Raw genomic sequence first — 19,592 nt, 5'->3', positions numbered from 1 at the left:
AGTTATTCCCAAATACTCCAAGTATGTCCTAACTAACAATGACCTGTGAATTTTCTTCAGAGAAAATATTCCATTAAGTCAGTTGAAATAGAATTGAGCTGCATAACCACCCTGAATCTATGACTGGTTTATTTTTCCTCAGGCTGGAAAGAGACCTTCTAATCCAGCCTTCTGGTGGATAAATGGAAATGGAGAAGAAGTGAGATGGAGTTTTGAGGACCTGGGATCTTTGTCTAGGAAATTTGCAAATATCCTTACAGAAGCCTGTGCCCTGCAAAGGGGTGATCGAGTAATTGTGATTCTTCCCAGGATCCCAGAGTGGTGGCTTGCAAATATAGCCTGTATGCGAACAGGTTAGTAGTATTTGCAGTCTGATCATATTTAAATTAGGCTGGATGAAAGATTTTTCAGAACATCTAAGTAATCATGAGACATGATTTTATTTGGGCAAATTATTTGAGGAACTGTCACAACATGATATGATTCTCAGGAACTTAAACATGTGTTGGAAACATGCCATATCTTTTGACCCAGACTATGAATTGGGTTTCTCATGATGGAATAGATTTAAGTGAATGGCAAGCAACAATGAAACACCTTTATATCTACTTCTTTTCTCCTCCTATAGGACCCGTGGTCATCTGAAACCCAACCAGTCACAAACTCAAAAAACCCATCCTAGTTCTTGTTTCACACCTTTATTCCTCTCGTGGTTAATAACCATTGGTCTGATGCCCTAAGCTGGTCATCTGCAATTCCTCCTCCCTAATCAGTTCCTACATCTTGTAAATTTGACCTCCCCCACCCCCCAGCATGCTGCCTCTTCTCTAATTCCATTGCCATTGCTTTACTTCATTTCCTTACCATCTCCTGAGACGATTTCGAAATGCTATATTTTAGCATTATCCCTCCTCATGACTCAAGCAAGAGGTGTTTATTGGGCACTTGATATGTTTTAGGAGCTTTGGGGTTTAGGGTCCAGTGGGAGAGAGAGTGTCAGGAGTTAAGTAAACACATAGTGGGGTCAATGTGACCAGTACTATAAAAAGGAAATAGCACAGGAGCCATCAGAATGTATCAGAGGAATAGCTCCATAGTCTGAGAGAAGGTCAGGGGGATATTTGAGCTGAAACCTAAGGGATGCGTTAGTCAGTGGGAGAAGGTGCAGTTGATGGGAGCATTCTAGGTAAATGGAAAAGCTTCCACAAAGGTCCTGAGGTAAGAAATAACTTGTAGATTTGAGGAAATGAAAACAATCCAGTGTGAATGTGGGTACTGACTGGGGTCCACCTTATCCCAGGGACTATCATATGTGAAATCCCATGTCAGATACTTCTCCCCTAGGCATGCTTGGGTGAGTACTGCCAGGATTTGCTTAGTAGTCTCCTTTTTCTACATTCTGTGGCTGCAGTATCCCCTTCTGAGATCGATTCTGTATTAATATATCAGAGTATGGTTTAATCTTGCTGCTCTGTGAATCCTTGTTTTTTGACACTATCAGTATCTCTGTTCTGATCTATTTTATGTTGTGCGTACAGTTTAGCTCTTGGAAGGCAATCTATTCCTCTTATTTCTCAGTTCTCAGAAATATACTGCCCTGTAGCCCCCAGTGCCAACAACAAATTCATATCACATTTAATTTTCAAACTCTTTTGTATTATAGGCCAAATCCCTTTACAACAGAAATCTCAGTATATAATTATTTTTAAAAATATTAATTTCCTATGAGATGTTCCTTTACTTTAAGTAATATTTACCACAAAAAGTTAGTATAACACCCAATCTCAGTCCACAGATTTTGAAGAAGTTTCTATAATGCATGTGATCCCTCTGGAATAAATATTCACCCATTTGCTCATTTTATCTTCACAAAAGCATTCTGGTTAGGAAGGGGAAGTCTCATTTTATGAACAGGGAGGGAAAAGCTTTCATGGATGGGGGAAAAGGAACATTCAGTCATTTGCCTAAAAGCATTCAGAAAGTCAGTGGTAGGACCTAGTGCCCGCTCTAGCATTTTCTAGAATTTTCATAAAATTGCAAAATAGGAATAGTTCTTAAAAATCATCTAGGTGGGGGAAGTCAGCATCATGGTAGTGCGAGCTGTTTCCTTCGTCTCTCCTCTTCAGTCCACAACTAGTAAAATATCCGTAACTCAACAAAGGTTCCTCTGCCCAACACACCAGGATGCCAGAGAGACCCACACATCAGTATATCTGAAGGTGGGTGGATTGGAACATAGGAAGTGGAGCCAAAGGAACAGGAGAGAGGGTGCCTGTGACCCTGGCCCTTCAGCCACAGTGGATGAGAGTACAGCTCCAGGGAACCCAGTAGTAGCCGGGGAGGTGGCGCACACAACTCCAGCTTCCCAGCTGCAGCCAAAGGGGCCTAGGCAGCTGCAGCAGCAGGGCCTGGGACTCTAGCCCCATCAGCCACAGTGGCACCTAAGACTCCCAACACCCGCAAACCTAACAACCCTGATGGGACAGAGGTGCTCACCATCCCGGTGCCCTCAGTGGTGACAGGAGCAACAGCCATAACACTGGCAGCAGCAAGGTACCAAGGGCCTCAAAGGCACAAGCAGCAACAGTGAGGGCTCCCCTAAGACCCCTGGCAGAGGAGGTGAAGGGTGGAAAATGCTGATTCTCAAGTACAGTCAGAGGCAGCTCGGGTTAGAGAAATCAAAGACCTGTGCTATAGTTCCACCTACTGAAAAACAGAAGAAAGTCCTCTAATTTCCCACCTGTTGAATTGTTAGGATCAAACTAAACAAATCTTACTTAGTAAGAAAGATACTGGCTCCTTCAAATGTGTGGGTAGAGGAACAACTCATCAAGCACTGTGAAAAAGCACAGTGACTCAGTAAAAACGAAAAGAAAGTGACAATTCTTCAGAAACCAGACTTAAATCATGGAAGATTGCAATCTGATAGAGAATTCAAAATAGCTGTTAATGAGCTAGCTATTAAAAAAAAAAAACCTAAGCGTCATTTCAATTAGCTCAATAATAAAATTAATGAACAGAAGGAATATTTTACTAAAAGGCTGAACCTCTAAAAAAGAAACAAATAGAAATTCTGGAGCCAAAGCACTCAATAAAGGATATAAAGAATGCAATAGAAAGCATTGGAAATAGAGCAGACCAAATGGAAGAGAGAATAAAGAAGCTCAAATACAGAAATCTAGAGATGATTCGGATAGGAGAGAAAAGAGAACTAAGGAGGATTTTAAATGAAGAAATTATGAGAGAACTATCTTGGGGGAGGGTATAGCTCAAGTGGTAGAGCACATGCTTAGCATACACGAGGTCCTTGGTTCAACCACCAGTACCTCCATTAAAAAAAAAAACTAATCATAAATAAATAAGTAGACCTAATGACCTCCCCCACCAAAAAAAGGTAAAATAAAAAATAAATTTAAAAAAAGAGAGAGAGAACTATCTGACTCTATTGGGAAAGACAACATAAGGATAATGGGTATACCAAATAGAGATGAGATGGGGAAAGGAGAAGAGACTTTATTTAAAGAAATAATAGCTAGAACTTTCCAAATCTGGGGAAAGAACTGGATGTACAAGTCCAGGAAGCTAAGAGAACACCTAATTACCTCAAAGCAAAAAGACGTTATTCAAGACACATTATATAAAACTGTCAAAAGTCGATGATAAAGAATTTTAAAGGCAGCCAGGGAAAAAAGACAGTCACCTACAAAGGAAGCCCCATTAGGTTATCAGCAGATGTCTCAGCAGAAATTCTGCAGGCAGGAGAGAGTAAAATGATATACTCAAAATATTTAAAGATAAAAACTGTTGGCCAAACATATTGTATCCATCAAAGTTATCCTTCAGATACAAAGGAGAAATATAGACTTTCCCGGAAAACTAAAGCTGAAGGGGTTCATCACCACTACATCTGCCTTATAAGAAATGTTGAGGGCTTCTTGAAGATGGCCAGGTGTGAGGACATGAAGTCCATCTCTCCCCACGAACACATCAAAAATACATCTATGAGTGGAACAATTTTCACTAAAAATTAATTGGAAACTGGCAGAAGGGCTCCTGTACAACCAAGGCTGTAAGAAAGATACACCCATAAACAGGTAGGACAAGAGGAAAAGTGATCACATGAGGACCTGTGCCTACCCCTGGGAGGGGACTCAGAGGAAAAGGGAGGTCACCCAAGTGGACACCTGCCCTGGGGAATGAACAGGTCAGGGCGCAGACCAGGCATCCTAGTCATACTACTACATACATACATGGAGTCCTACTCATAGGAGACAAGCTCCATTGGCTGCTTGGAGATGGCTGGGACAGGTAGAAGGGCTGGCGAAGCCTGGATTCCAGGGGTGCTGGCTTGCCCCCCAGGCAGGGTGGAGAGAGGTGTGCCCTAGCAGCTTCTAGATTTCCCGAGACCATCTCACTGTGTGCCCCAGCCCAAGCCAGCCGAATGCTCCAGCCCCACGCACTCCGTGCCACAGCATGGCCCTAGATCTAGGGCAACCATGACCAGGGACAAGATACAATGGTGGGCTGTGTCTGTGTGGAGCTGCAGGTGCCCACACAAGCAGAACACCGGACCTCTGTAGGCTCACAGGCCCCACTTGCTTCACCACTCCCGTCCTTTGTGGCAAAGGTCCCTGTGCAGGAAGAAGAAAAACACACACTTATAGGGAACAGAGCCAACATGAGATGGCCAACAGGCGTATGAAAAGATGCTCACTATCACTAATTATTAGAGAAATACAAAACAAAACCAGTGAGCTATCACCTCACACCTATCAGAATGGCTGTCATCAAAAAGTCTACAAATAACAAATGTTGGAGAGGGTGTGGATAAAAGAGAATCCTTGTACATTATTGGTGGAAATGTAGACTGGTGCAGCCACAGTATAGAAGTTCCTCAAAAATTAAAAATAGAACTACCATATGAGCCCAAAATTCCACTCCTGGGTATATACCTGGAAAAAATAAAAACACTAATTCAAAAAGAGACATGCCCTCTGATGTTCACAGAAACACTATTTACAATATCCAAGACATGGAAGCAATCCAAGTACCCGTCAACAAACAGTTGGATAAAGATGTGGGGGGGGGGGTGTGTGAATATTAATCAGCCATAAGAAAGAATAAAATTCTGCCACTGCAGCTACTTAGATGGACCTAGAGAATATTATGCTTAGTGAAATAAGTCAGACAGAGAAAGACAAATAGTGGAAGCACAGAAAAGATAAATGCCTCAATCCTTCCCTTTGGAAAGAAACCATAAAACATTCGTGTATGTTTTAAGAGGCACTGAACTGACTTGGTTAAATGTACAGCTCTGAAGTCAGGCTGCAGGGTTCAGTCTGTGCACTGCCATTTGCTACTTCAGTGATCTTGGGCAAGTTATTTATAGTGTGGACTAAGAAAGCCACCTGCCATGTCAGTAAACAAAGGATGTTGCAGCCACTGAGCCATCAGCCACTACAGCCGCCCCCAGCAGTGAGCCCTGAGGGAACTCAAGATGGGAAAGAACAGATAGTTATGGTGCTTTTCAAAGGAATAATTTCAGTGAACCCAGATGCTTGCATCTTCCCCTACATAGAAAAACACTAAATTCATTAACTTGAGATATCTGGTTTTCTTTAATTAATAGTAATTGATGTTCCGACTACCTCCTTTTTGTTGCAAAACCCTCTACGTATGGTGGCTCCTTCCTTACCCCTTCGGAATAGTCCCTCGGAGCTATCTGAGAGGCTGCCTCCTGGGCTTGAGTCCTCAGAAAGTCCACCAAATTAATCATAATTCTCAACTTTTAGCTTGTGCATTTTTTTTAGTCAACAATAGCTTTTATGTTTTGGGTTTTTTGGTAGGGATTCAATGAGTTAAAACATGCAAAACACTCAAGTACTCAATAAATCTTGGTTAATATTACTTTTCAATCAAAACTCTCTTTAAGTTGAATGTGATGAATGTTCTACAGATAAAAGATAATTATCTAGTATTGAACATCTTTTCATGTTTGGTCAAAAGGGTCATAGACTTTGAGGTCCCTTGAAAGGCAAAAGCAGAATAATGAAAGGAAGACAAATAGACACCTTGCCTGGAAAACTGACCAACTCACTCTGAGAAATGCAGAATGCACCTGAGTTATCTACACTACCCTAATTGTGGAAAAATATGCACAACCTAAAAGTTGAGAATTATGTTGTATTTGGTGGACAAAACTGAGGACTCAAATCCTGCTTTTCTCCATTGTGAACCACAGTTGGGGGTGGCTACAGTGGCTGATGGCTTGAGGATTCCACATCCTATGGTTACTGATATGACAGGCAACATTTTCCGTCCACATAATTAATATGATGAAAGAAATCCTTTCTAAACATTTTCTTTTCTTCTCCTTTAGGGACAGTTTTAATTCCAGGAACCACTCAGTTGACCCAGAAAGACATCCTTTACAGACTACAATCTTCAAAAGCAAAGTGCATTATCACCAATGAAGTTTTAGCTCCAGCCGTAGATGCCGTTGCATCTGAATGTGAAAATCTGCACTCCAAGCTAATTGTGTCTCAGAAACCCAGAGAAGGGTGGGAGAACCTCAAGGAGATGATGAAGTGAGTAGCCTTAATTGTTATAGAACAGCTTCGCCCAAAAGAAAGGCAACATTGATCAGATAGTCGACCCATGATTGAGCAGAAAAATGAAAATTAGAAAAACAGACAGTCACTAGCTGGGGCCTAGGGCAAGTGTGTAGGAAGGTCAGTCACATGAGTGGGGTATAGATGAGGCAGGCACTGGTCAAGCAGAGGATGTTCAGAGAGCGAGAGAACACCCACCTTGAGCAACCTGACTATACAAAGCACTTCCAATATACTAACTCATTTAAATCTCGCAGCAACTTAGGGGACAGGTACTGTGATTATGCAGATAAATCAGGTCAAATGCTACGATCTGGAAGAGCTGGGTTCCAAACTCAGGCAGTCCGGCTTCTGAGCCCACAGAATTCCTAACTGCTAAGTTCACTGCTTCTGAGAGACTGGCACGATAAACCTGCCTTAGATTTCAAGAGCAACCATATTTATGATCAAAGTGTAGGTACACAGCTATAGGTACTAACTTTTTTTAAAGAAAAAAAATATGGAACCATAAATTAAACATTTGGTTTAGCTTTGTTAGAATTTAAAAATAGCTTTTCTGTATGTCTCATGGCCAGATATTTCTGATTCATTCATTCTCAGCTCAATATTCCCAGGTAAAAATCGGTATGCTTCTTAGACACTCAACGTGCAGAGTTTACCTCCTCTCAGCTGCCCTGATGTATAGCATACATAGAAGCCCACTTATCCTTCAGAACTAAAATGTTTTCTTTCTCTTTAAGGCTTTTCCTTCCCTGGGCAGAGACTTAGATCCTCTTCGGTCTTATTGTGTGCTGTATTCAGACCTATGTAGACTCTCTTGTGGGAAACAGAAAAACCATCCTTTTGAGGGGTCAGCAAATGTTTTCTATACAAGGGATGGATAGTAAATATATAGTACATGTACTCACCTCTGCTGTCATAGTGTGGAGAGCAGCCATAGACAGTATGTAAAAGAATGGACATGGCTGTGTTCCAATAAAACGTTACCTGCAAAAACGGAAGTCAGGCCAGATTTGTCCTGTGGGCTGTAGTTTGCCATCCTTAAATCATTACCCATGACTTCTACTAACATACTCATTGTTTTTTAATGAGATGAATTTATTTTAATTTTTAAATGATCACATAATAAAATGAAATTTTGGGGGCATTATAGTTCTATGAATAAATACGTGTACAGATTCATGTAACTACTGCCTCAATCAGGACACAGCTCATTTCCATTACCCTAAAAGAACTCCTACATTCTATCCTTTTATTTCCACATCCTCCCCCTACCTTGAATTCCTGGCAACCATTAACCTTCTTTTTCTTTTTTTTTTAAACACTTCTATTGTGGTATGGTTCCTGTACAGTTAACTACACATATTTCAGATGTACAATTTGATGAATTTTGACAGATGTATACACCCATGAAAACCATCACCATAATCACGATAGCTAACATTTCCATCACTGCCCAGGAGGTGCAATTTTTGAATTCCCAATTTATCTCTTCCCACCCTCTTTACCCTCTGGTAACAAGTTTGTTCTCTATGTCTGAGTCTGTTTCTGATTTGTAGATAAGTTCATTTGTGTCCTTTTTGTTTTTTTTTTTTAGATTCCACATATAAGTGATATCATATGGCATTTTTCTTTCTCTTTCTGGCTTACTTCACTTAGAATAACGATCTCCAGGTCCATCCATGTTGCTGCAAACAGCATTATTTTATTCTTTTTACTGTCTCATTTTTTAAAACATACATTTTAAAGCATCCACAGTGAAGGGGAAGGGGAAATTCTTCACATATCCATGCTTACAAGATCGTAGAATCTTCCTTCTGTTGAAAGTATGATAAAATTCTTGAGTTTTTTAACTGCTTCAAATTTTCTTCATCATACAGTAAAAAGCTATGAAGTCAGCTTGTTATAAATGGGATATTGATGGCAAAGTTTAGTTTGCTTCTGGAAATCACCTCAAAAGATGGAGAGAGAGAGATGGCTTTTACCTTGGAGTTCAACCTAGGACACTGGGGCCTGACTCATGAGATGAAGAGATCAGAGTAAATTCTTTTCTGTCGTAACAGTCTATGACACTGTGTTTAATGTGCAGAATTATTGTAATTCTTCCTTCATAGACATGCCAGTGACAACCACACTTGTGTGAAGACAAAACACAATGAGATGATGGCCATTTTCTTTACCAGTGGAACAAGTGGATCTCCGAAAATGACCGGACACACCCACAGCAGTTTTGGTTTAGGATTATCTGTAAATGGAAGGTACTTTCACAGAACAGCAGCTTGAAGTGTCAACGCTACAAAGGTGATGATTCCTTTGTTGGTCTTTTAAATTTGTTTTCATATATACACACCAAGTCTATTCTTTGTCTTCCCAGGTTCTGGCTGGACTTGACCCCTTCAGATGTGATGTGGAATACCTCGGACACAGGCTGGGCAAAATCTGCATGGAGTAGTGTTTTTTCTCCATGGATCCAGGGAGCATGTGTATTTGCACATTATTTGCCACGGTTTGAGCCAACTTCCATCTTGCAAGTAAGGCAGAGCACAGGAGGTCAACTTTTAGAAATGCATTAGGGCTGTCACTGACAGGACTGGTGAATAAAGTAACCTAAAGAAATCAGAGTAAACAACATGAGTTAAGGTATTTCACATCTGGAAAATCAAATAAGCCTGAAAAAGAAATACAGAGGAAAGGTATGAGTGCATTTATGTTAGAATAAACAGTGTTTTAAGTTTCTGCTGTGTCTACCATAGACTGTTAGGTACTTATTACAAATTGTGGTAAGACCACTTCTCAATTGCAGACACTTTGCAAGTTTCCCATCACAGTCTTCTGTTCAGCACCAACTGCATATCGAATGCTTGTACGGAATGATAAGACCAGGTAAGAAAGGTTGGTTGGCAAATGGGCACTTAGCTGGGGGAAGGGGAGAGGAAGAGGAAGCTATAGCATAAAAGGTCTCTCTGCCTAAAAACATAGTTCCAGCCCTGTCTTCTCCTTCTCCTCCTTCTTGCTTACATTCTGTAAATGATAATTATTACATTCAGGGCGGGTTCCCCAAGCAGGGAGAGGAATGGGAGGATTCAGCCACATGTATAGTTCTGAGCCCAGTGGTTATGAATAAGAAACTGTCTTAATCTTTTGTATGATGACTGTTACTTGCACTAAGAAAATAGAGGAGTCATCCCTATTTATAACCCTATCCCAGCAGAGAGGAAAGATGAACATCCTTTATTACTAATTCCATTCGAAAGTATGGATTGGTAACTAATTTTAAATTGATTTTATTTAATTTTTGAATAGGAAATAATTCACATGGCATAAAATTCAATAGGTACAAAAGGATGTATAGAGAAAAGTCTTCCTCCACATCTTGTCCTCAATCTCAGTTTGCCCTCTCCCCGAGATCTATGCATGCACAAGCCAATATGTTCTCCCTGTCTCTTTTATAATGGGAACATGATATGCACACAGTTCTGCACCTTTCTTTCTTCACCTAACAATACATCCTGGAACTATGCTGTCCAAGTTGGTAACCGCTAGCCACATGTAGGTATTTAAATTTTAAGTAAATTAAAAATTCTGTTCCAGACTATAGTTAATAATAATACTATAGTCCATATTTGAAGTTGCTAAGAGGGTAGATTTTAAAAGTTCTCATCACAAGAAGAAATATTTTTGTAACTATGTAGGGTGACAGATGTTGACTAGACTTACTGGGCTGATCATTTCACCATATATACAAATAACAAATTATTACATTGTACATCTAAAACTAATACATTATAGTCAATTATACCTCAATGAAAAAAAAAATCAGTTCCTCAGTTGTGCTAGTCATGCTTCAAGTGCTCAATAGCCACACAGGGTTAGAGGAGACAATAATGGACAGCTCAGATTATACAAATTTCTGTTATAACAAAATGTTCTTTTGGACAGTACTATCCAGGAGCTTCTTTATTCCTTTTTAACAACTGCATAGTATTCCATTGCATAAATACTCCACAGCCAATTTAACCAGACAACTGGTAAACTTTTCATCACTGATTTAACATATTACTATGTGGTACCTTCCCTAGGAATAGCATGGCTTTTCTTCGCAACAAATTACATCTCCCTCACAAATCAAGGGGAGAAAAGAAAAAAAATCTGATGTTTTGGGAGTCCTTTTATGATAGAATGGTTTGTTTATTTTGTATTGGAGAGGGAGGGGAGTTAGGAAAAAACTAAAACAAATTTTATGTTGAAATTTCATTAAAACAATCCTAATTTCCATTTTTCTCCATTTTCTTCCTAAATTTAACTTGTTATCTGTCTTCTGAGAAGCTCTAAGTTCAAAAGCTTAAAGCACTGTTTGAGTGCCGGGGAACCAATCAACCCTGAAGTGACTGAACAATGGAGAAATAAGACGGGTCTGGATATCTACGAAGGATATGGACAGACTGAAACGGTATACAGACCTCGCTGAAAAGACAAGGCTGGACTAGATTCGGTTAGATGAATAGAAGCTGAAGTGTTTATGAAATCTTTATCAATTGTTTGATGAATAGGGAGGGAGTGGAGTGATTAGAACAGTTTAAAAAAAACAAAAACTTGAGGGATGTTAGTTGCAAAATTGCTCTGTGACATATACAGTTTAAATAGCCATTCACTGAGAAAAAGCACTATATAATTAACAAAGGTAAGGGCATTAAAATATTTTTAAATAAAAAAATACTAGATCTACAAAAATATTCTGACTTAAGTAATAGGGAACTTTCTTAGGGCTGCCTCAAAAATGGAAAATGCTAGGGGTAGGGTATAGCTCAAGAGGTACAGTGTGTGCTTAGCATGCATGAGGTCTTGGGTTCAATCCCCAGTACCTCCATTAAAAAAAAAAATTAAATAAATAAACCTAATTACCTACCCCCTACAAAAAAAAAAAAAAGGAAAATGCTGAGTTCCTGTCCTTGTTACTTGAAATACTAAGAGTTTGACGGACAGCTCCTTGACAAACATACTGTAAAAAGGGTTCTCTAAAGAGCCTGTAGAAATAAGAATGAGAAGAGATTCTAGAGGAAATGAGTGAAATAGTAACAAAAGTGGCTGTTATGTAGGAAAGGGAGAGGATAAGATGGAGCAGACAAGAGAAAGGCTGAAAGAAATTTTTCAGTGTGTCTTTATGTAATGCTTCAATTTATAAACCAGGAGAATGTAGTACTTGGTCAAGAATTAAAATGCCAAAAAATAAAATAAAAACAAAAATTGACAAATTTCTTAAATAGAGACAGCATAATAAGTATCATGCAAATACAAGTACAAATGTTTTCATAAATATGGGTATTTTAGTAGTTATAAATTTATTTAGTGTTATAACTCATATTTGTTTGTTTAGTATCTATCTCTGTACTTCATGAGAGCAGAGAATTTATTTTGAGCCTGGTCCATAGCAAGTTCTCAATAAATATTTGTTGAATAAATGCATGGTGGATGAATGAATACATTTAAGTTACTGGTAATGTTACTTGACTTTACCATTCTTCTTCACTAGGTGCTAATCTGTGGAAATTTTAAGGGAATGAAAATTAAGCCTGGATCAATGGGAAAGCCTTCACCTGCCTTTGATGTTAAGGTTTGTATATCCCTTTCCAGGAAAATATTTAACAACCCAATCTGTTTACCACCTACCCCACTTCTGCTCCCTTATACTCCTAGTTTTAGGAATGATTATGCTCCTTTCATGACATCTTAACTTCCATGTAGAGATGGAAATGTGTTAGAAATGTTAGTTTATTGGTCTTTTTTTTTCCCAAAGCAGTTGCTTATGCCAAGTAGTTCTAAGCATTTTATAAATATTAATTTCCAGAAGGAACCTATGAGAGACACAGCAATATTAGAACCATTTTACAGATGAGGACCAGAGAGGTTAAGGAAACACCCAAGGTCATACAGATCGTAGCTGCTAGTGCTAGGATTCAGTCCCAAGCAGTCTGGTTCCGGTGTCCATACTCTTAACACCACCACCACCCTGCCCCTTCTGGTTAGGGAGCTCCAGAACTCCTAAAAGGGTCAAGTGGACCAAAAGGGGCTACAGTTGACAGTGGCTGCAGCATTCTCCCTCTCTTCCTGACGGACTGCCTGACCAGTTCCTGGCTCTCCTGTAACCACCGCCATTTTCACTACCTGATCCCTATTTATCCCATCAGCACACGTTGTACAGGGTTAAAGCTGCTCTCTGATCAACCCAGACAAAGCCAAGGATAGCCAAAGGAAATTACATTAATACGCAAAAGGAAACAATATCAACACAAACACAAAACGAAGGAGTTTCAGAGACCTCAGAACCAAACTTAATGAGGGTTAGCTGTAGATTAGATGAATATTTCCCAAGCTTCTCTGATCATAAAGAATCACCGGGGTGTGTTAGGGGATAGAAGGACCCCTGAATTGGAAAGCCCACCAGGTGGGTAGGCAAGCCCCCCCACCCCCCCAAAATGTGTGGGTTCTTGCCGGCCGACTGAGAAAGAATTCTCAATACAGGCAGAGGGACAAAGTGAAAACAAGAGCTGCTTTTATTGCTCAGAGAGAAAAGAAAACACTAGACTGGGGAGCCCTGCCAGCCAGGTAGCCTCTCCAACCCTCCCCCCGCCCCCGATCAGGCAGCGAGGTCTTTTATTGGAAGGCTTTGCCATTATTATCTTCATTCCAGAGGTGCCAGTCATCTTCTATTACTGGCTCTTTTCTCCCGTGGAGCTCAGCTCTAAAACAGAAACTTCAGGGGGAGAAAGAGAACAAAGAAATTCTGGGATATGTCCTTGGGACTGATGCCGTAGCAGTGGGACATAAAACGTCTTGCTGTATGGCTGAGTCCTTGGAACCAAGGAGCCAGATGTGGGATAAGAGACATGTCCTGCCTTTCATCAGCGTGACACTTTCTTCCCCTTGTTGGAAGCCAGCCAGGGTCAGTAAGCCTGCCTGATCACCTCTCTCAGGTGTTTGTTAAAAACACAAATTCTCAGGCTCCTTCTCTAGAGAGACTGTTTCAGAAAATTTAGGGTGGGACCCTGACATCTGTGTTTTAAACGAGCATCCCAGGTAATTCTTATAATCAGGTATGTTTGAGAAAGTTTACATGAGATTGATTGCTGATGTCACTGTTTATGGAATAAACCAGATGCTCGGTTCTTTCCCTCACTTTAACTTTGCTATGGGAACCTTGTCTAAAGGTAGGATTGCCTATTGGTTTTGGTCTGGCTCTGCTATTCGCCAGCTGAGTGTCTTTGGGTAAGTTGTTAAAAGTTGTCTCAGTTTCCTGATTTCTACAACAGGGACCAGGGTGAACCTCTTGTCCCAGTTTGCCTGGGACTTACCTGGTTTTAGTCCTGAGGACATCCCCCTGCCTTAGTCATGGGCACATCAAGTTGGTTTAACCCTAATAATAAATAACAGAACTGATTTCCTAGGTTTCTTGTGAAGATGAAATGAAATAGTATCTCTAGCAGGGAGGGTATAGGTCAGTGGTAGAGGGTGTGCTTTCGCATGCACGAGGTCCTCGGTCCAATCCCCAGTACCTCCATTAAAAATTTTTAAATAAATAAATAAATCTAATTACCTACCACCCCCCTCCCAAAAATCAGATAATATTTCTAAAGAGCATACCAAAATGCTTAGCACATACTAAAGGTCCAAAAGATAAGTGTTGTTAATTGTTATTTACCTCTCTCTTGAATTCCTTAACTTTGAAAAGCTTTTCTAAGAAGAGAAGGGGTAGGGAACATTAGCCACATTCTATAAACAGACTTAACAATAGTTCTATAAACAGACTTAACTATTGTTTGAGGCTGAATAGTTTTTGAGGCTGAACAGTATTTTGTTGTATGTATACACAACATTTTGCTTATCTATTCATCTGTTGATGAATGCTTGGGTTGCTTCCACATTTTAGCTCTTGTGAATAATGCTATGATGAACATGGGTATACAGATATCTCTTTGAGACCCTGCTTTCTATTCTTTTGAGTGTATACCCAGGAATGGAATTACTGGATTATATAGTCATTTTATTTTTAATTTTCTTAGAGACTGCTGTACTGTTTTCCATAGTGGCTGTACCATTTTATTCCCACCAACAGTGCACAGGGGTTCCAATTTCTCCGTATCTTAGCCAACACTTGTTATGTTTTGGTTTTTTTTGTTTTATTTTGTTTTGTTTTGTTTTGTTTGTTAGGAGCCATCCTATTAAGTGTGAGGTGGTATCTCATTATAGTTTTGATCTGCATTTCCCTAAAGCAGCCACCTTCATTTTTAACTCTTTCTCAAGGGCTCTTATTATTGGGCCCCTTGTTACCTAGCCAATATTATCTTTAGTGACATTTTGGCATCTGGGGGTGTACTCCAACCAGCTGGATGTCAGGTTTTTGCAACTTCAGAGACCAAGCTCATAATCTTCTTGTTTAAACATTCTAGGAACCCTTAAACGATGAGGAATGTGATCTCCCCAGAGATAGACTGTTTTGTCTGTTTTCCCATCTATTAAATAGTAGTCTGTGTTAAATAATTGGAACTCTTTAACATCTCTTTCCTATCAATAATTTCTTGATACCTGGAGCCAAATATTTCTGAGACGCCTGGGAGGGAAGTTATACTTTTTTATTTGCAAGAACTTAAGAGTAAGTTTTTACATTTAGAATTCCTTTGCCTTGCAAGCTTCTCATTGGGGACATAAGCCCTTTTCCTTCTGGAAAGGGCCAGATAAATATACCCTTATTTGCCAGCAAGCTACATCTCAGATTTGAAGGATGTGTATAAAAGCAGAGTAGAGTTTTCATATTTAGAAACAGCTAAAAAGTCAGCTGGAGCAAAATCAGATATATGAGATAAGCAATCAACCTGAGAAATGCTTATTTGGATTTGTAGAAAATGGATTGAACTCCCTGGAGAGATTCCACGGAGAACTGCAATGATGAAAAGCTTAGGATCTGGAGAGTGATTGTGAGATTTGAATTCCAGTTCAGTCATACACTGTGTTACTTAAAATCTCTGCACTTCAGTTTCCTCATGTGTAAAATGAGCATAATAATAGTTCTAACCAGATAGGGCTGTTGTAAGGACTAAAGAAAACAGTACATGTGAAATAGTTTCAGCATTAGCATTCATTACTTAGGATGTGGTAAGTGCTTAATAAATGCTAGCTACTTGTTTTAGAAAGTTTGAAAACCAGTAATGAAATATTTATTTGAGAGGAAAAGATAATTAAGATATATTGCTAAATGATAAAAGCAGGTTGCAAAACACTCTATTATAAAGTGATCCTATTTTTTTCCTATGTCTGTATCATCTCAAAGGATATAACCAAAATGTGATTATTGCTGGGTGGCAGAATTAAAGAAAAATTTTATTCTTCTATCACATTTTGCTAACCTGCACTTTGTATTTTTCAATAAGAATTTAAATAAATATATTTCTCTTAAGAATTTAAAGTATACATAAAATGTTCTAAAGTCTGCATTCTTAAATGGCAAAAAAACAAAACATGCAAAGCAAAGATTTCAGATGTGACATTAAATAAAAATTTCCTTAAATTATTGTTTCATCCTGGATTTTAATTTAATTTAATTTAATTTAATTTAATTTAATTTTATTTTATTTTATTTTATTTTATTTTATTTTATTCATCCTAGATTTTAGATGCAAATGGCAATGTTCTACCACCTGGACAAGAAGGAGATATTGGCATCCAAGTTCTACCTAACCGACCATGTGGCCTTTTTACTCATTATATAGTAAGAGACATTAAATAACATCTCATTTTCTTTGTATTTCTCAAAAGTGCTTGGTAACTCTCCCTATTTGCCACAAAATACACCTGGAATAGGTATTTGGCCTTTTCCTGAGAGATTCATTATCCCTCAGACAGGGAACTGGAGAAACACCCAAATGCTTATTAGAGAAGGGCACATTGGCCCCCCTAGGCTAGATGACTGCTCCAGGCCCATGAAGGTGAGAGGAAGGGAGCCCTAGAAAGAAGACAGCCCTCTTAACATCATGAATCCTCTCCACTATAAATCAGCACACAATCGTTTTCCTGTAATCTGATTAGGGGTCTCCCTTCATGGGAGGAGTGAGAGAGAAAGAATGGGGCAGTGAGACTTAAGTAAATTTCTTTCACTAGAGGCCTCTCAAGCTCCTTACTGTTCGCAAACATAGTTCATCTCTAATCACAGTATTCAAATTAGAGCAAAATTTACATCAATATAGTCAAAGGTCCAGGTTCTAACTGTCAGTGAATTTTACATCATGTAACAATACTTCCTTTTTCTTCCTGCCAAATTTACAGAATCAATTCTCTGTTTTTGTGTAAAACAAAACCAAATATAAAAACAAATAAACAACAACAACAACAACAAAACCCTGTCTGTTCTTTGGATTATGAGGGGTAGGAACTTTCTTTTAACTCTGGATATTGAATTCTCTCTTTTCCTACCAGTGTTTAGATATTAACCAGTTAACAAGAGACTTATTTAGCAGACTCTGAGCTCGAGCTCCTGCAATATTTATTTTGTGACTCATCTAAGAAAATTCTTAGGATGGCAGCATGCCTAGTGTTTGTAGCTAGAGTTTACTTTTCTTATATTTGGCTGGCTCAATGCTAGCCTTTCATCCCTATTTCACACACTAGCTCCTCTTTATTCCAAGGATTCTCAAAACCACCAAACTTTTCTTCCTTCTTAAAAATTTAAAAATCCAACTGAGGGGAGGGTATAGCTCAAGTGGTAGAGTGCATGCTTAGTATACATGAGGTCCTGGGTTCAATTCCCACTACCTCCTCTAAAAATAAATAGAAAACCTAATTACCTACCCCCTGGCCAAAAAAAAATACAGTAATAAATAAAATAAAAAATAAAATTTATTGAAAAAAAATCCGACTGAGCAGAAGGGTCACATTCATAATAATTTTAATTATTATTTGTTTTATAGGATGATCCTACAAAAACAGCTTCAACTCTACGAGGCAATTTCTATATCACTGGGGACAGGGGCTATATGGATGAGGATGGCTATTTCTGGTTTGTTGCAAGATCAGATGACATCATATTATCCTCTGGGTAATTTTTTCTTCATCTGTGGATATGTCTGTGTTGACTGATTGTAAGCATTCCAGAGTGAACCTTTTGCTCACCTTTATAAACTCCTGCCTTCTGTTTTATTTCCCAGTTACCGAATCGGACCGTTTGAGGTAGAATGTGCCCTGAGTGAGCATCCTGCAGTTGCAGAGTCAGCTGTTGTCAGCAGCCCAGACCCCATCAGAGGAGAGGTAAAAGAGTTGATTCACCTCTATTTCGTAATTTGTTGGCAGTCTAACACATACTTTGAAACAGTAGTTCATTGAAAAAGAATTACCCAAATGATTCATTCCATAACTATGCAAGTCAGATAGAAACCCATTACTAAATATGCACATCAGATAGAATATGCTAATCAGAAATAACTGCTATAGAATAAGACTGAAAAATATATACTATAAATAATTTGAATCCTTTCCTTGGAGTGATGGGGCAATAGTGTGAATGCCAACAACGCAGACTCCCATCAGGATAGGGTGCCAGACATCAGCTAGATAGGATCCGGTCTGGAAACCAACATGGTCCCTAGTGTAGCACAAGAGGATAGACTGGCTTCAAATATCAGGAGTGGGAGAGCAAGGTCAGAGACAGGAACTAAGTAACCAAAAGCAGACTGGGTTGGTCAGTAAGGAAAGGACTCAGGACATGAGCTATGAATAAGACAGGAGTCCTGAAAGCTCACTCCTGTTGGGGCTGATCACATGGTAGTTTAGGTTTAAAAGTTCCACGCCATCCTTCAGGTCACATTTGCCAGGCAGGGCCTCCAGGTAGTGAGAGCAGGGAACAGATTCAGTGATTATTAAAGTCTGTCCTTTCGCTCTGAACTCCACCAGTAGGATTTCATGAGTCTTAGCTCCTCTGGCACCTCTCCTCTACCATCAGTCATCATTAGTTTTATCCAGCTAGACAGGTGCTTACTTGGTAGCTAAGCCTTTCGGAACAGAGTTAGCTTGACAGTCACCTGACATCCCAGAGTATAACACAGCAAAGATCTATCGGTGGGTTATGGTCCCACCATAGCTCTGGGGTCTTGGTGTAGGGCTTGGGTTAGTCAAGTGAAGGGGAAAGTTTGACCAGTTTCCCAACATTACTAAGCTGCAGCGTTCCCTGGCAGATGTCCGGAATGAGGTACCCATGCACAAAGTGGCCATGTGCTCCATGCCACAGGTAGCTCCTCTTTCTGGTAGCAGGACTGTCCTACTGGGTTGCATGTTTATCCAGGTTAGGTCCTGCCAGGCCTGTGACTGTGTAGCAAGTTCTGGAAGAACTGATCAAAAACAGATAAAAGGAAGATTTTAGGACAGTATCCAAAATATTGATCATTTTTATCTACCTACCATAGTTTTGCAACTTACTGTGTGCATTTTCACATTGTTGACTATTTTGTAATAGTTCAGCTTTAAAAATTCCTAATGCTATTAGCTAATCATAACTAATTTGATATTTTTCATCAATATTTAACTTTTTCTCTGGAAAACTGTCCAAAAGCAAGTATTTCCCTAATTTAATTCCTGTTTTGATAGCTTTTGTGCTGCACTCTCAGTTAATTTTCTTTTATTTATTTATTTTTTTTAGAAATTTCACAGGGTTAATTTGCTTTTAAAAACTTACTTCAGCCAATGACTTAATTTATCTAGCCATATTTTCACAATTTTTAAAAATATGTGTTTTCTACAAGCCTTCTTTAAAAGACAAAAAAAGACAAAACTTCCAGTAGTGATAAAGGAATGGATGACTTTTGTCATTGTTGTTACTTCTGAAAAGAACGTTTAGATTTAAATACTATTTTAACATTGGAATGTGACATAAAGAGCTGAGAAATTTTTGTGTAGGTCACTGGATTCCTAAATTTTTTGGATCACAAAAGTCTTTGGAATTTG

At 39.1% G+C, this 19,592-nt stretch overlaps 1 protein-coding gene across 5 annotated transcripts in view; it reads left to right on the top strand.

The window, feature by feature from the left end:
* The window catches only part of ACSM3 (acyl-CoA synthetase medium chain family member 3), a 42,345-nt gene that overhangs the window by 19,393 nt on the left and 3,360 nt on the right, over positions 1–19,592 (top strand). For all 5 annotated transcript variants that reach the window (XM_045521193.2, XM_010961055.3, XM_045521189.2 and 2 more), the window contains 10 exons: positions 143–353; positions 6,380–6,587; positions 8,726–8,869; positions 8,986–9,142; positions 9,415–9,494; positions 10,938–11,061; positions 12,142–12,222; positions 16,270–16,371; positions 17,567–17,694; positions 17,804–17,903. In XM_045521193.2, coding sequence (XP_045377149.1) covers positions 143–353; positions 6,380–6,587; positions 8,726–8,869; positions 8,986–9,142; positions 9,415–9,494; positions 10,938–11,061; positions 12,142–12,222; positions 16,270–16,371; positions 17,567–17,694; positions 17,804–17,903 — 1,335 coding nt within the window. The remainder of the gene's footprint in view (positions 1–142; positions 354–6,379; positions 6,588–8,725; positions 8,870–8,985; positions 9,143–9,414; positions 9,495–10,937; positions 11,062–12,141; positions 12,223–16,269; positions 16,372–17,566; positions 17,695–17,803; positions 17,904–19,592) is intronic.

The sequence above is a fragment of the Camelus bactrianus genome, chromosome 18 (assembly GCF_048773025.1).
Source record: "Camelus bactrianus isolate YW-2024 breed Bactrian camel chromosome 18, ASM4877302v1, whole genome shotgun sequence".
Classification (NCBI taxonomy): domain Eukaryota; kingdom Metazoa; phylum Chordata; class Mammalia; order Artiodactyla; family Camelidae; genus Camelus; species Camelus bactrianus.
This window is presented reverse-complemented; position numbering and strand designations above follow the sequence as displayed.